Genomic DNA, 17,185 nt, shown 5'->3' with positions numbered 1-17,185 from the left:
TCACATGTTTCCCTTAGTACACGCATCACACAATCTATGCTCCTTCAAATTTGAATTTGGCAGACCACGAACCAGGTCCTTCTGTATCAATTTATTCAGAAGTGAGAAGCTTGCATGCTCCAATCTTCTATGCCAAAGTTCTGCATCATTATCAACTTCCTTCAAGCAGCTTATATCACCAGCTTGCAGAGAGTTAAAGTCAGCAACATAGACGTTCCTGTATCTTTTGGCTACTAGGACCACTTCGCCAGTTACTAGATTAGTAACTGTGCGAACTTTAGACAAGAACTCTACTTTGTTCCCTTTATCACAAATTTGAGAGACACTCAAGAGACTGTACTTCAAGCCATCCACATAGTACACGTTCTCAATTGAGTGTGAAAGAGACTTTCCAACCTTTATGACACCGAGAATGTACCTTTTTTTTCCATTTCCAAAGGATACATTCCCTCTCTGTAGGACTTTTAGTGAGAGAAAATCCATGGTGTTTCTAGTCATGTGCTTTGAGCATCCACTGTCCATGATCCATTGCTGTCTGCTTCCTCTCACAGTTCCTTGCCCATATAAATTATGGATTAGATTTAGGAACCCAAACTAGTTTGGGTCCCTTGTAATGAGGAAAAGGTTGGATAAGAGCTTTTCTAGTCCATGCAGGCAATATGCGATTTTTGCGAGTGGTACGTGGTCCCTCTTTTGTAGTCACTTTTTCAGCAAACACTTTGTTTTTCTAAATAGATTGAACCCTGGGCTGGAAATTTTCTTTGAAGTGCCCATTGTTCCCACAATGGGTACAAAGCCAGTTATCAAGAACCGCGACATAGTTGTTGTGAGGGTTGTAAGGAATTTTCTCCTTTTGGAACCTTATTCCTTGCCTGTTTCCACTATTGTTGAAGTACATGGCAGTGACAGCATCTGAGGACTAGGTCCACTTCAGAGATTTCTCAAGATCAATTTTTACTTTCTCCAATTTGGCTTGAAGTTGCCTATTTTTCTCGAGTTCACTACATAGACTAGTTTTCATATCATTTAATTCCTTCTCATGCTTGATGTGTGTCTCACTAGCTACTTCTTTCCATTTCCCAATACTTACAATCCTATGTTCTGATTTGAGTCCCTCAATGATTTCCTCTAGGTCTGTGATTCCCACGAAAAAGTCATCTCTTTCTTGCTCAGTAGCTGCAATTTTCTCTTCTAGAGTATTCTTTTCTTTGCTAAGGTTTTCTATAGTTTCCTTCAAGTCATTTCTCTTATTTTCTACACTATTTATTTTTTTAGTTAGAACTTCTTTTTCTTTTTCAAGATTGCCTATGGTCTTATTTAGATCAACTACACAAACCACCAGATCATCTCTAGATTGTTCAGCATCTCCTAGCTCTATGGTCAGGACATCCTTATCATTAACAAGACTATAATATGCATCAATTAGAACATTTGCTAATGACATCAATTTCTTAGAAGAGTAGGACTTCAGATTTCTCTGAACTTCCCTGGAATTTACCTCATCATTATCATCCTCTTCATCATCATCGGACTGAGCCATTAATGCAAATAGTGAATATATTCCTTTGCTTCATTTTCCACTGCCATCATGGAACTGTTTTCTGCATCTGGTTCCCTTTCTAATTCACTGGATGAGTCTCCCCATGCATCAAGAACTTGCTTCACAACATTGTCAGCTGCACTTTTTCGGTTGAAACATTTGTCTGGAACTAGGTTCCTTTTTGCTGTTGTGTCGGAGTTGTGTTTGTAATGCTCATGTTTTGGAAGTGGGCAGTCTTTGATGAAATGCCCTTGCTTTCCACACTTGCGACATAGATCATAGTTTCTTGGTTTGCTTGAACTGCCTCTCTTAGGTATACCACCATTCCCTCGAACCATCTTCTGAAATCTTTTAGTGAGATAGACCATATCACTATCTTCTTTGCTTGAGTCATTGTTTTCAGCCTTGAGCACCAGATTCTTCTCCTTCTTCGGCTATCTTCTTTCACTGTCTTTCTTTCTTTTCATCTTGTATGTCTTCAGATTTCCAATCAGCTCATCAATGGTTAGAGTTTGTAATTCTTTAGCTTCAGTGATAGCATTTACCTTACTCTCCCAAGAGCTAGGTAGAAAACTAAGGACCTTCCTTACAAGCTTATTTCTGGGAATAATTTCTCCAAGTTAATGAAGCTCATTTATGATAGATGTGAATCTTGTGTGCATGTCTTGTATATACTCATCATCCTTCATCCTGTGCATGTCCTTCCTCAAAGTTAGGTGGAGCAGCCATTGAGATCCTTTCTAGGTGTTAACCTTTTAGAAAGAACCTGCTATGATACCAATTGTTAGTTTATATGGATCCACCACACTATAGAGTACCTGGTGTCACACCTCCTTTTTCCGCACCCGAGGGGGTACGAGGGAGTTTTTCCAATTAAAGGACAATCGAGACGGGATTGGTTTAATTATTTCAGAGTCGCCACTTGGGAGATTTAGGGTGTCCCAAGTCACCAATTTTAATCCCGAATCGAGGAAAAAGAATGACTCTATCTTACAGTCTGCGTACCAGAAATCCGGATAAGGAATTCTGTTAACCCGGGAGAAGGTGTTAGGCATTCCCGAGTTCCGTGGTTCTAGCACGGTCGCTCAACTGTTATATTCGGCTTATTTATCTGATTTTTAATACAATTATGAACCATGTGCAAATTTTATCTTTTACCGCTTTATTATCATTATTTTTTAGGAATGTGAACATCGCTCAAAACATATCTTTGGACTGTGTCACATGAAATGCACCCACAATCCGAAACATATTTTATTTGATGTTTTAGGATTTGGATTTGGGTCGCATGAAATGCACACCCGAGTTTAAGAAAGTAATTTAATTAAATCGCGTCTAAAGAGGCTAACGCGTTATTATCTTTAGGGAAGACAGTGAGATTCACTAAACGGTCCATCCCAAATTCTAAGTATTTATTATGACTAATTATTGAGGGCCCCGCAATTTGCATTTTTATTTGGCGAGGCTCGTCTCATTCATTATTATTAAAAGGAATTTGCAACGTCATGGAAATGCATCTCATACCACGTCACAGTCAATGTACCCGTGATTAAAGACACATTTCGATTTCGTTGAGATTTGGATTTGGGTCACATAAATGTGCACCCGAGTTTAGGGAGATAACATTATTAAAGGCGCGCCTAAAGCAACTAGTGCATTATTATTTTGGGTAGGGCCGTGAAATTTGCTAAATGGCCCGTCCCGGAATCTAAGTATTTAACGCATATATTTTTGTGAGGTCTGTACATTTTTTTTATTTCTGGCGAAGCTTGTCCCGTTTTTTTTTATTATTTATTTTTTATTTTTTATATTTTAAAAGGATGCCATTTTTATGCCTTTAACAATACTAAACCTTACGGCTTCTTTACAACTACAATCTCATAACTTGTCAAGATTTAATAAAAGAAGTTAAGCGAATGAGTGTTTCGGGCGTAGTAACAACAAGTACTAATACTAAATTTTGTCCAAATAAACTAAGACAATGAAGAGACGAGCGAATCAACGTCAAACTGTGTCTTAGGACTACTAATACAACTAAATCAAATGACATCAAGTAAACAATAATAACATAACACAAAAATGAACTAAAATGCATACGGTGAAACATAAGCAGAAAATTATCAAATCAATTGATATATTGCAACTTCGAACATTGAACGTAAAATTTCTTTATCCAATACATCGAGGCTTACTAACCTGAATAAACAGAAACGCATAGAGCCATGGACCAAACCTCAACATCGACTTCAACGAACAAACTCGACGCGCCGGACCTCGACGAACAAAGACGACCTCAACGGACTGCACGACGACAGTGAAAGAGCAACGATAACATGGCTGGTTGGTTGTCGCGTTTGGATAGTATAGCTGAAGCAGTGGTGTTTGGACGGTGTTCAGTGGTCGTTTGATGACAAGGGGGTGGAGCTGTTTGGGGTGGTGGTTATGGCGTTTGTGAAGGGACCGGAGGGAAGGGTTTTTTCGTTGGTTTGGGTGGTGGCTATGGCGGTTTCTGACGTGAGGAGGAGGGGGGTTGACGGGAGGTTAGGTCGCTGCTGTTGGTCGTGGTGCTGGGGGAAGGTGACGGGGTGGTGGTTATGGAGACGGAAAGAGCTGGTTGTTTGGGGTGGTTTTGGCGTTGGTTGACGAGGGATGGTTTTTGGTGGTTTGGACGATGGTCGTTGGGTCGCGGTGGAAGGTGACAGACTGGGCTGGAGGTTGACGACGAGGGGGGGGGGAAGCTGTTGGTCGTGGTGTTGGGTTGTGACGGGGTGGTGTTTGGGAGTAGGAGGGTGGTCCGACGTTGGTTTTTTGTTTTCACAGTAGGGTTTTTCTTGCTTCTTCTTTCAAAGAGAAAGAAGAAGATGCACAGTAACCTCCAAAAATCAAAAAGTCCCCCCCTCCTTTGGCCTTTTGTCCGTGTATTTGATACACAATGCCCATAAAATGAGCCCCACGCGTGGTGGGGTTCAAGGTTTGTGTCCCCCACGCGTGGTGGGGTTCCCCATGTGTCCTGGACACGGTTTATTATGGGCTAGGTCCGAAAATTAGGCCTAAAACCGGGTAGTTTGAACCCGAATATTATTCTTTTGCCCGGACCCGAGAAATAGGAACACGTTGCTTAACTAGTCCTATGTAAGCAAAATAACTACCAAAAATAAGACTAGTATTTAAACAAAACTATATCTTTTTTAAATATTTTTCAAGTTTTAAAATAGCTACAAAATATTAATAAAACTATTTTTGTAATTTTCGTTTTTTTAAATATTAAGATAAAATATGAAGTAATATTTTTTTGTATTTTTCAAAAAAATGACTATAGAATATTAATAAAACTATTTTTTTGTAATTTTTGTTTTTTTAATAAAGACAAAAGTATGAAGTAATATTTTTTTTGTATTTTTCAAAATTATAATGACTGCAAACATTAATAGAACTATATATTTTTGTAATTTTTGAATTTATATAAAGTACCAAAATAAAGTACAATTTTTGTATTTTTTCCACGTTTATGAGAAATGCATAAACTAAAATTTATATATGTATTTTTTGTGATTTTTTTTCTTTTTGCAACGAAATAAAGTAAAAATAGTTAAAATGGCTATATTAGACCCAATTTCACATATTCACGCTAAAAATGTGAAAATTCTCGCGGAGGGTCAAAAATCACGTGCTTACAGCTGTCCCTCTTTGACTGGAAACACGAAGAGTTTTCCGACAAAGAACGACTAGACGTGTTTTTGACCCGAACATTACTTGGACGGACTACACTTAAGGAAAGGGAGGGAATGTGACCGAGCCCTGGTATCTGAGCTGCCTACATATCCTTGGTTATACAGGAATCAGGCCACGTGTAGTTCGGGATATGAGAGAGATAGTGAAGTTGTACCGAGGTGGAGAGCCGATCGAGGTGCCGTTCCGTTGAGGTTCCGGTCCGCGGTCCTGTCATTACAACAAAAATGAAAACTGAAAAAGACTAACTAAGCCTATCAGCTACTAGTTACAAGGATTCCTATCTCTTAAGTCTTCTGAAACTTGGTCTTGAGTCTTGAATGGTGCTTCATACAGACTTTGGATCTGAACCTTGATACTTGCTAGTTGTAGGTGCTAGTTCTTGAGCAGACCACATTTGTTCTCCACTTCCGTATTTTGGGCTCTTCTCTTTCTTCTTTTTTTTTCTTCTTTTTTTTTTCTTCTTTTTTTTTTCTTGTTTTTTTTGTTTTGTTTTTGTGACCAGCTTCTGTTGATCATCCCAGACTATTGATTCGCGTTCTTGAGGCGAGCTTCTAACTTGGATTGAATGCTGGGGATTTCTGTTGTAATCCTTCTGCTTTCCAGTGGGTCACTGCTTGATCTTTGACAGGCGGACTCCTGACTTCTTCGATCTTTGACATACCACAAACTCCGTTCTACAGGCGGGTCCCTGACAATCAAACCAAACAAAACAAACAAAATTTCCTAATCCAGTTTGCACTGGGGAGGTTTGTGAGTCGTTAGCAAACTCGTAGCCCACTGATACTACTGATGCAGTGCTGAGAGTGAACTAAACACTAGATTAGGATGTATTCCCTTGTTATACAGGTGGGCGCCTAAAAAGAAATTTAAAGACTGAAAAGTATTCCACTCGTTATGTAGGTGGGCGCCTGACAAGAAATTTAAAGACTGGAATGTATGCCTCTGTTCTATGGGCGGGCTCCCAATTTCAACACTTGAAAGTAAAGACTGAATGTATTCCTCTGTTATTATGGGCGGGCTCCCAATTTCAACACTTGAAAAGTAAAGACTGAAATGTATGCCTCTGTTATCTGGGCGGGCTCCCAACTTCAACACTTGAAAGTAAAAACTGAATGTATGCCTCTGTTATTATGGGCGGGCTCCCAATTTCAACACTTGAAAGTAAAAACTGAAATGTATTCCTCTCGTTATACAGGTGGGCGCCTGGAACATGAAATGCAAATACTGAAATGTATTCCTCTCGTTATTCAGGTGGGCGACTGGGTTCAACAAAATGTATTCCTCTCGTTATACAGGTGGGCGCCTGGTTTGAAATTTAAAGACTGAAAAGTATTCCACTCGTTATACAGGTGGGCGCCTGGGTTCAACACTTGAAATGAAAAAGACTAAAATGTATTCCTCTCGTTATAAAGGTGGGCGCCTGGTTTTAGGAAAATGACTCTTTTTCAAAATGTTTTTTTAGCGTCTTAGGAGAAAGATTCATCGGACTAAGATTTTGATCCTAGGAGAAGGTTCGTCAGACTAGGTCTCCATCTTAGGAGAAAAATTCGTCAGACTAAGATTTTGATCCTAGGAGAAAGTTCATCAGACTAGGTCATTTTTGTTTTTTGGTATCTTAGGAGAAAGATTCATCAGACTAAGATTTTGATTTTTTTTTTGGTATCTTAGGAGAAAGATTCATCAGACTAAGATTTTGATCCTAGGAGAAGGTTCGCCAGACTAGGTCTCTATCTTAGGAGAAAAATTCGTCAGACTAAGATTTGGATCCTAGGAGAAGGTTCATCAGACTAGGTCTTTTCTTTTTGGTATCATAGGAGAAAGATTCATCAGACTAAGATTTTGATCCTAGGAGAAGGTTCGTCAGACTAGGTCTCTATCTTAGGAGAAAAATTCGTCAGACTAAGATTTGGATCCTAGGAGAAGGTTCATCAGACTAGGTCTTTTCTTTTTGGTATCTTAGGAGAAAGATTCATCAGACTAAGATTTTGATCCTAGGAGAAGGTTCGTCAGACTAGGTCTCTATCTTAGGAGAAAAATTCGTCAGACTAAGATTTTGATCCTAGGAGAAGGTTCATCAGACTAGGTCTTGTTTTTTTTGGTATCAAAAACAACTTAGGAGGAAATGCATCTCCTATGGGTAAAACTTAACTTTGAGGAAGTGCGTTTCCTGTGGGTACAATAAACTTAGGAAGTGCGTCTCCTATGGGTACAATAAACTTAGGAAGTGCGTCTCCTATTGGGGATAACTGTTCTTAGGAAGTGCGTCTCCTACTGGGTGAACTATTCTTAGGAAGTGCGTCTCCTATTGGTACAATGGATCTAGGAAGTGCGTCTCCTATTGGTAAAACTTAACTTAGGAAGTGCGTCTCCTATCGGTGAAACTTTTTTTTAGGAAGTGCATCTCCTATCGGTGAACTTAACTTAGGATGTGCGTCTCCTATCGGTGAAACTTTTTAGGAAGTGCGTCTCCTATCGGTGAACTTAACTTAGGAAGTGCGTCTCCTATTGGTGAAATCAACTTAGGAAGTGCGTCTCCTCAGGAAGTGCGTCTCCTATGGTAAAACTGAACTTAGGAAGTGCGTCTCCTATGGTAAAACTTTTTAGGAAGTGCGTCTCCTACTGGTACAATGGATTTAGGAAGTGCGTCTCCTGTGGGTACAATAAACTTAGGAAGTGCGTCTCCTACTGGTGAAACTTGTCTTAGGAAGTGCGTCTCCTACTGGTAAAACTTATCTTAGGAAGTGCGTCTCCTATTGGTAAAACTTATCTTAGGAAGTGCGTCTCCTATTGGTAAAACTTTTCTTAGGAAGTGCGTCTCCTATTGGTAAAATAAACTTAGGAAGGAAATGTATGCCTCTGTTATCTGGGCGGACTCCCAATTTCAACACTTGAAATAAAAAGACTGAATGTATGCCTCTGTTATCTGGGCGGGCTCCCAACTTCAACACTTAACAGTAAAGACTGAATGTATTCCTCTGTTATTATGGGCGGGCTCCCAATTTCAACACCTAAAAGTAAAAAGACCAAATGTATGCCTCTGTTATTATGGGCGGGCTCCCAACTCCAACACTTAAAAGTAAAGACTAAATGTATGCCTCTGTTATCTGGGCGGGCTCCCAACTTCAACTCTGGAAATATAAAGACTGAAACCAACATATCCTATTTGAGGGCGGATGAACCCAACATATCCTATTTGAGGGCGGATGAACCCGACATATCCTATTTGAGGGCGGATGAACCCGACATATCCTATTTGAGGGCGGATGAACCCGACAGATCCTATTTGAGGGCGGATGAACCCGACATATCCTATTTGAGGGCGGATGAACCCGACATATCCTATTTGAGGGCGGATGAACCCGACATATCCTATTTGAGGGCGGATGAACCCGACATATCCTATTTGAGGGCGGATGAACCCGACAGATCCTATTTGAGGGCGGATGAACCCGACATATCCTATTTGAGGGCGGATGAACCCAACATATCCTATTTGAGGGCGGATGAACCCAACATATCCTATTTGAGGGCGGATGAACCCGACATATCCTATTTGAGGGCGGATGAACCCGACAGATCCTATTTGAGGGCGGATGAACCCGACAGATCCTATTTGAGGGCGGATGAACCCAACATATCCTATTTGAGGGCGGATGAACCCAACATATCCTATTTGAGGGCGGATGAACCCGACATATCCTATTTGAGGGCGGATGAACCCGATATATCCTATTTGAGGGCGGATGAACCCGACATATCCTATTTGAGGGCGGATGAACCCGACATATCCTATTTGAGGGCGGATGAACCCGACATATCCTATTTGAGGGCGGATGAACCCAACATATCCTATTTGAGGGCGGATGAACCCAACATATCCTATTTGAGGGCGGATGAACCCGACATATCCTATTTGAGGGCGGATGAACCCGACATATCCTATTTGAGGGCGGATGAACCCGACATATCCTATTTGAGGGCGGATGAACCCAACATATCCTATTTGAGGGCGGATGAACCCGACATATCCTATTTGAGGGCGGATGAACCCGACATATCCTATTTGAGGGCGGATGAACCCGACATATCCTATTTGAGGGCGGATGAACCCAACATATCCTATTTGAGGGCGGATGAACCCAACATATCCTATTTGAGGGCGGATGAACCCGACATATCCTATTTGAGGGCGGATGAACCCAACATATCCTATTTGAGGGCGGATGAACCCGACATATCCTATTTGAGGGCGGATGAACCCGACATATCCTATTTGAGGGCGGATGAACCCGACAGATCCTATTTGAGGGCGGATGAACCCGACATATCCTATTTGAGGGCGGATGAACCCAACATATCCTATTTGAGGGCGGATGAACCCGACATATCCTATTTGAGGGCGGATGAACCCAACATATCCTATTTGAGGGCGGATGAACCCGACATATCCTATTTGAGGGCGGATGAACCCAACATATCCTATTTGAGGGCGGATGAACCCGACATATCCTATTTGAGGGCGGATGAACCCGACATATCCTATTTGAGGGCGGATGAACCCGACATATCCTATTTGAGGGCGGATGAACCCGACATATCCTATTTGAGGGCGGATGAACCCAACATATCCTATTTGAGGGCGGATGAACCCAACATATCCTATTTGAGGGCGGATGAACCCAACATATCCTATTTGAGGGCGGATGAACCCGACATATCCTATTTGAGGGCGGATGAACCCGACATATCCTATTTGAGGGCGGATGAACCCGACATATCCTATTTGAGGGCGGATGAACCCAACATATCCTATTTGAGGGCGGATGAACCCGACAGATCCTATTTGAGGGCGGATGAACCCAACATATCCTATTTGAGGGCGGATGAACCCAACATATCCTATTTGAGGGCGGATGAACCCGACATATCCTATTTGAGGGCGGATGAACCCGACATATCCTATTTGAGGGCGGATGAACCCGACATATCCTATTTGAGGGCGGATGAACCCAACATATCCTATTTGAGGGCGGATGAACCCAACATATCCTATTTGAGGGCGGATGAACCCAACATATCCTATTTGAGGGCGGATGAACCCGACATATCCTATTTGAGGGCGGATGAACCCAACATATCCTATTTGAGGGCGGATGAACCCAACATATCCTTAAGACTTGAAGATGTCTTACCTTGAATACTTGTTGGGATGAATTTTCCCTTTCTACCTTCCCCATTTATTTATTTTTTTTATTATTTTTTTTGTTATTATTATTCTTTTTATTTATTTATTATTATTATTATTATTATTATTATTAGCTTCCTCCTTTGAAGTCTAACCGCTGAGGATACCGACTTTCCAACCTTGTGTTGGACTACTCGCAGCCGCTAGGGATAACACTGTTGGGGAGTTATTTACTCACCTGTTGGGGGTAAAATGTTATCAGCTGGGGGCACCTGACTTCCAGAAAATTTTCTAAATGGAAGGAAAATTTTCTGCCCCAGTTTGATAATATCCCTTGTGGCATGCAGTTTTGGCATCAATGCCATTTCCGTTACCTGCTTCAAATCAAACAAAATTTTGTTAGTTTAAAACGCGGTGGTTGGTTGTGATACTCCTGCTGGGAGGGCTTTCTCTTTCTCCTTCCTTGCTCTGCGCTCCACAACTTGTTGGGGATGATATTATTTGCTGGGGATAATCCCTTCCTGCTGGGGGATATCCCTCTTCTTTTGTGGCATAGCTTGGAAACTGGCATTTCCCCGACCTTTCAGTCTAGTATGGATTTCGCCAAATCATGCTCACCGCTTTCCTTGCTTTGTTCATGGGCCTTGGCCTTGAGGTTTATAACTTTTGTTTTGGCAAGGATATCTCTCTTGATGCTCGTCAATCCTTTTGTCAATTCCCTTTGCTGGGGATATCTTTTTGACACTGGCCTCGCGCTTGTTCCTCGCTGACTATACCATTTGGATATACTAGTCAGATCTCATCTTGGAAAGCTGATGGCGTATTTTGAAGTCATTTCATACTTGTTCTGACCGGACAGACTCTATTGGGGAAAATTAAAAGACAAAGGAAACGATGACTCTTTTACAAAAGAAACTATAAATAAAAACCTATCAATCGCAGATACCGACTCTAATGGCCATGACATGCATATGGGGCCTATCCTTCACCATCAATCATCTTTCAAGATCCTCAATTGGTGATTCCCCATCTGATTCTTAATCTTATTCGACTTGCAGTGCCCGAAGGGTTTTCACTATCAAGTCTCTCTCATTCTTGGCTTTTCTCTCAGCTTTCATCGCCTTATGGTGCCTGTGAAGGTTTTCACCGATAAGACTCTCTCATTTGTATCACTTTCCAGCTGGGGATTTGGAGTGTTGCCGGTATGACTCTCTCTGCTGGAGGTTAGAGTCCTTTCTGCTGTGGAACAGAATGTTATGTTTGCCGGTAAGACTCTCATTTGTCCGACTTGGCATCTTTTGAAGACTGGTCAGAAGGTCTTTCTTTGGACCATAATGTGGGTTTTGGATAGGGCTAGAAAAAAAAGGGTATTAAAGGCTCAAAAATGCATTAATTCTGGGTTATTAGTTACAACTTTCGGAACTAGATTTATTTACAACAAACGCAATTTTTTTGCCCCAGTTTCTTGCTTGGGGATATTTTAATTATTTTTTCATTTTTTCTTTCAAAACTATGACCGAGCCGTGAAGCGCCTACGTATCCTCTTTGAGGAATCAGGTCAAACGTAGTTCCCAATTCCTCTTTTTCATTTAATTTTCCCTTTTTTTTTCTTTGTTATCAATTTTCTTTTCTTTTTTTCTCTTTTTTTCGTTGCTGTTTTCTTTCTTTCTCTTTTTTTTTCTCGTTGTTACTGATTTCGAACGAGGGGTATGAAAGAAAAATAAATAAGGCTCAAAAGGGGTAACGAAGGATAAAGTATTTAGGTAGCAGAACAAAATGCCTTCGTCATTCTAGTCTTCAAAACATGCCAAGTGCAAACAACACAATTTAAATTTGTAGTCTCTTCTGATGGTGCTGGACTTGACAATTATATTCAACATTTGCTTTTTCACTGGTCCTTTCTAAAGCACCGTTGGGCGATACTCTCATTATCATGAACGACCCTCATGCCAATTTGGCGAATCTTGCTTTTAACGGTTTTCTTCATATTTTACTTGCCCCAGTTCCACATGACTCGAGCTCTGTATGATCTCAACCGTTCTTATTTTTCTTTAACTATTCTGATCACCTCTCCAGGGTTTGGATTAACTTTTAAGATTAGGCCCAAACTGGGTGCGCATGTCATGTCCCTAGAATCGGCATCGAACAAAAAATGGTAAAAGGACTAAACAAAAAGATGACTGGAAATAATAAAAGACCGGACTTTGTATTAGACTACCGGTGAAATGGTTTAAATAACAAAACAAACAAAACAATCCAGAACAAAATCCTAAAAACAAACTGGACAAGACAACATCCGACTCATAACCCTAATAATCCGAACAACAGAAATGACAACAAAATGAGCCACCACAAGCTTCTCTCTTGCTGACCAAGGAACAAAACGTCCTCCCACTTTATCAAAATTGGCATTTTAGCCACTGAGCTTTGCATCAATACTGCCGAGACCATTACCAGCTTCAATCTCATCAACCTCCGTCGGCAAATTCTCGAGGAGGTTCGAGTGCTCCATGTCACTGTTATTAATCGCAACCCGCCCTTCTCGGATCATTTTCTCTACTTCCCTTCTCCAACTATGACAGCTCTCAATGTTGTGCCCTATGACATTGGAGTGGTAGGCGCATCGCGCTGCCGGATCAAAACTTCTTGCAAGTGGATTTATAGTGCATGCGGGGAGTGGCTCAATCGAACCAGCATGCCTTAGCCTTTCAAACAGACTGGCATAAGATACCCCGATGGGGGTGAGAGCCTTTCCTCGTTTCAGCAACCTCTTCATTCTTGCATGTTGACAGGGCCGGAAACCTGATCCAGGTGGCTTTTGGTAGGCTTGTGTAGGTGGGTAGGCATTTTGTGGAGCCGGGTGCCTGGAAAGTGAAGTATGGCGGGGAAAGAAGTGGTGTTGGGGAGCGGAGAAGCATTGAGGAGTGATGGAGCTACTCGGGTAGCTGGGAAAGCTGCCATAAGTGGGTTGGGATGGAGAGTATGGGGGATCTTCCATTATGGTGTTGGGTGCTTGGGAAATGACCGAGCTCAAGAGACTTGGCGGTGGAGGGGGTGGTGCTTTTCCCGTTATCCATGCCTGATACATGTCTGCCACATGCTGTCTCAGCATTCTCACTTCTTCTACCAACCCGCTGTTCCGTTCGATCAATTGTTGTCGGTCATCAGTACCGACCCACTCGGTTCTGCGGTTCTGAGCCATTGTCCTTTGATTTTGCTTTGCAGGGAGGAGTTACCACAACCAACCACTTTTCTATATATGAACACAGCAAAGGGAAGCCATCAACGTTAGTGTTAGGGCATTTGACAGACAATCATATATCAGAGATACAATTGTGCCCCTCCGAAAATTTCCCACTCTGAAAATTTCCCACACTTTCCTTTATTTATTTATTATTATATTTTTTTATTTTTTATTTTAGTGGTGGTCGAATCTTATGGAGATTGCCTACGTATCACGTCCCTGCGTGAATCAGACCTTGCGTAGTTCGGACCAATAAAAATAAACAATAATGAACATTTTTTCTTTTCACTTTCATATTAAAACAAACTGGGTTTCAAAGGTTTAAAGATGACCTACAAACTTGAAAATCAAACAACCCGCCTATTTTAATCAAAAGGTTTACAAACTTCAAAACAAATGGCCAACTTCCTTCTTCCATTTGCTAATTTTAACCAAATGGTTATTTTTTGCAAACGTGGCCCTTTCCAACTCTCACATGAATTTTGAGGCCGAGGAGGATTATTTTATGACACTTTACAAACTGGTCCATTCTTTTACGAAAATAACCTTTCGACAACTGAAAGATACTCTAAGGCTATTTCGGCAAGAACGGTTTAAGACGCGGCCGAAGCTGGCTCGGCTTATTATGACAAAATTTGAACGGTATTCACCTGACCGTCGACTCTTTTTTTTTTCAAATTATAATAAAAACTTGGTGTTGCAAAACACGACCCTTCAGCGTCTCGGGGACGAAGCTTTTTAAGGCTGTGTGGGTCCATATCTCAAAATGACCCAAAGGTGGTTGTTTACGCAAAGTCAGCCTTCCGGCGTCCTTTTCGGGAACATTCGGCTATTTATGACAAACAGCATCTCCTGACTTAGTTATGACTCTTTTATTGTTTTTCAAAAATAGGAAACTCAATATTGCAAACACGGCCTGTCAACGTCTCGGGGACGAAGATTTTTAAGGCTGTGTGGGTCAACTGGACCAAATCTTAAAATGACCCAAAGGTGGCTGTTTATGCAAAGTCAGCCTTCCGGCGTCCCTTTCGGGAACATTCGGCTATGTCTTGATAAAACAGCGTCACCCGACTTCTTTATGACAAAAACTAAAATTTGACATGTATTTTTTGTTATTATTATTATTGTTATTTGTTTTTTTTGGCTTTTTTAACAAAAGGTGGGGTTGGACCCGATGAGGGTTGCCTACGTATCTCACATCCGGTGAGAATCAAACCCGCGTAGTTCGGGTAAAAGAACTACTTTAAAAGAAGAAAGGAAGCATTTTTTGATTGATTTTCTTTTTACAAGAAACACTTCTAAGATATATTTTTGAATTTTCATTTGCTCTTTTTTTTCTTTATTCTAAAGAAGAAGAAGAAAATATTTTTCGGAATTTTGCTTTTAATAAAAGAAATGCTTCTCAAAATGTTTTTTTTGGATTTTGAATTTTCTTTTCAATTTTGAAAAAGAATCAAAATATTTTCGGATTTGTTTTTTTTTATTTTATATTATATTATTTTTTTTGAAAACAATTAGAAAGACTTCCTAAAGAAGTCAATAATGGAGAAAATATTTTTGGATTATTTTAATTTTGTCATTTTCATAAACAAATAAATAACACATATTTTAAAAACAAGACTCTTTTTTTCATTTTTATGGCAAGACAAACAATTTTCTTTTCTATTAATGCTTTTTTTTTAATAAAACAAACTAATAAGACATATATTTTTTATTTTATATTCTCAAATAAAACAAACTAATAAGACATATATTTTTTATTTTATATTCTCAAAATTTCGGCAGAGTTTCGACACTACTTGGACATTTGTTTTTTTTTCTTTCTAAAAATAAGTAGTTATATCTCTACACTGCCATTTCCTCATCTTTTCACGATTTTCTAATTTGTGGAAAATGATGACAACATACAAAATCTTTTGAATTTTCATGCCTTGTTTTTATATGTATTTTTATTTTTTTATATTTATTGTTATTTTCAAAATGTGGCATGGGAAACATAAGGATTTCCAAGACATCTTGGATTTCGCAAATGTTCCCCATGCGCTTTTTCCAACATATGAAGCGTGGGGGACATATGGGAATTCCAAGACTTCTTGGATTCCACAAATGTTCCCCATGTGTTTTCCCAAAAAGCAAGCGTGGGGGACATAGGGAATTCCAAGGCTTCTTGGATTCCACAAATGTTCCCCATGCTTTGATTAAAATAACATCATGCTGGAAATGACCAAATGACCCATTTCGCCCTTGACTGAATACAACATGTAGCACATAGGATGCCATAAGATGGTCTATTATTTTCAGGTTGCTTGTCCTAGACGGACCCAACCCCTGTGTTGAGTCCCCTAAGTCAAATGCACATGATGCAAATAAACGTTCCTACTAGGGATCCGGCATGTGGCTTTGTTATACTAGGTTCAGAACCTGGGTGTTTGTTCTAGACCTGGCTTACCCGAGCGGACAGCTCGAGCCGAGGGGGGGCAGCGTACCGGGAATACAGAAGCTTCACCGGCTTAGCAACTTGTCCGAACCTCGTTCTAAATTGGGATTTGACACTATACAGAAAAGAAGTCGTACGAAGTACACCCTTCTTCATGATTTAGAAGACTCAGAAAGGATATGGGTTTCGGCACAGTTTATATACAGTTCAAATAATATCAAAGCGGTAAAAGCAGCATTTAACACATTAGGCTCAAACATGTAAAAATCAGATAATAGATAAAGCCAAATAATAACAATTATTTTAAGCTCGAATTCTTAACCCTGAACCAGTGGTTCTGGATATCATTTATTTCAGAGTCGCCACTTGGGAGATTTAGGGTGTCCCAAGTCACCAATTTTAATCCCGAATCGAGGAAAAGAATGACTCTATATTACAGTCTGCGTACCAGAAATCCGGATAAGGAATTCTGTTAACCCGGGAGAAGGTGTTAGGCATTCCCGAGTTCCGTGGTTCTAGCACGGTCGCTCAACTGTTATATTCGGCTTATTTATCTGATTTTTAATACAATTATGAACCATGTGCAAATTTTATCTTTTACCGCTTTATTATCATTATTTTTTAGGAATGTGAACATCGCTCAAAACATATCTTTGGACTGTGTCACATGAAATGCACCCACAATCCGAAACATATTTTATTTGATGTTTTAGGATTTGGATTTGGGTCGCATGAAATGCACACCCGAGTTTAAGAAAGTAATTTAATTAAATCGCGTCTAAAGAGGCTAACGCGTTATTATCTTTAGGGAAGACAGTGAGATTCACTAAACGGTCCATCCCAAATTCTAAGTATTTATTATGACTAATTATTGAGGGCCCCGCAATTTGCATTTTTATTTGGCGAGGCTCGTCTCATTCATTATTATTAAAAGGAATTTGCAACGTCATGGAAATGCATCTCATACCACGTCACAGTCAATGTACCCGTGATTAAAGACACATTTCGATTTCGTTGAGATTTGGATTTGGGTCACATAAATGTGCA

General features: G+C 40.3%; 2 protein-coding genes across 2 annotated transcripts; both read right to left on the bottom strand.

Moving 5' to 3' along the window:
• On the bottom strand, positions 1–522 carry LOC138888030 (uncharacterized). Its single transcript, XM_070169826.1, has one exon. The coding sequence runs from the start codon at positions 520–522 to the stop codon at positions 1–3; it is 522 nt and encodes a 173-aa protein (XP_070025927.1).
• Positions 523–919: 397 nt separating this feature from the next.
• LOC138888029 (uncharacterized) lies at positions 920–1,540 on the bottom strand. Its single transcript, XM_070169825.1, has one exon. It carries the CDS (start codon positions 1,538–1,540, stop codon positions 920–922), a length of 621 nt encoding a protein of 206 aa, XP_070025926.1.
• Positions 1,541–17,185: the final 15,645 nt, after the last annotated feature.

The sequence above is a fragment of the Nicotiana sylvestris genome, chromosome 3, assembly GCF_000393655.2.
Source record: "Nicotiana sylvestris chromosome 3, ASM39365v2, whole genome shotgun sequence".
NCBI lineage: Eukaryota > Viridiplantae > Streptophyta > Magnoliopsida > Solanales > Solanaceae > Nicotiana > Nicotiana sylvestris.
This window is presented reverse-complemented; position numbering and strand designations above follow the sequence as displayed.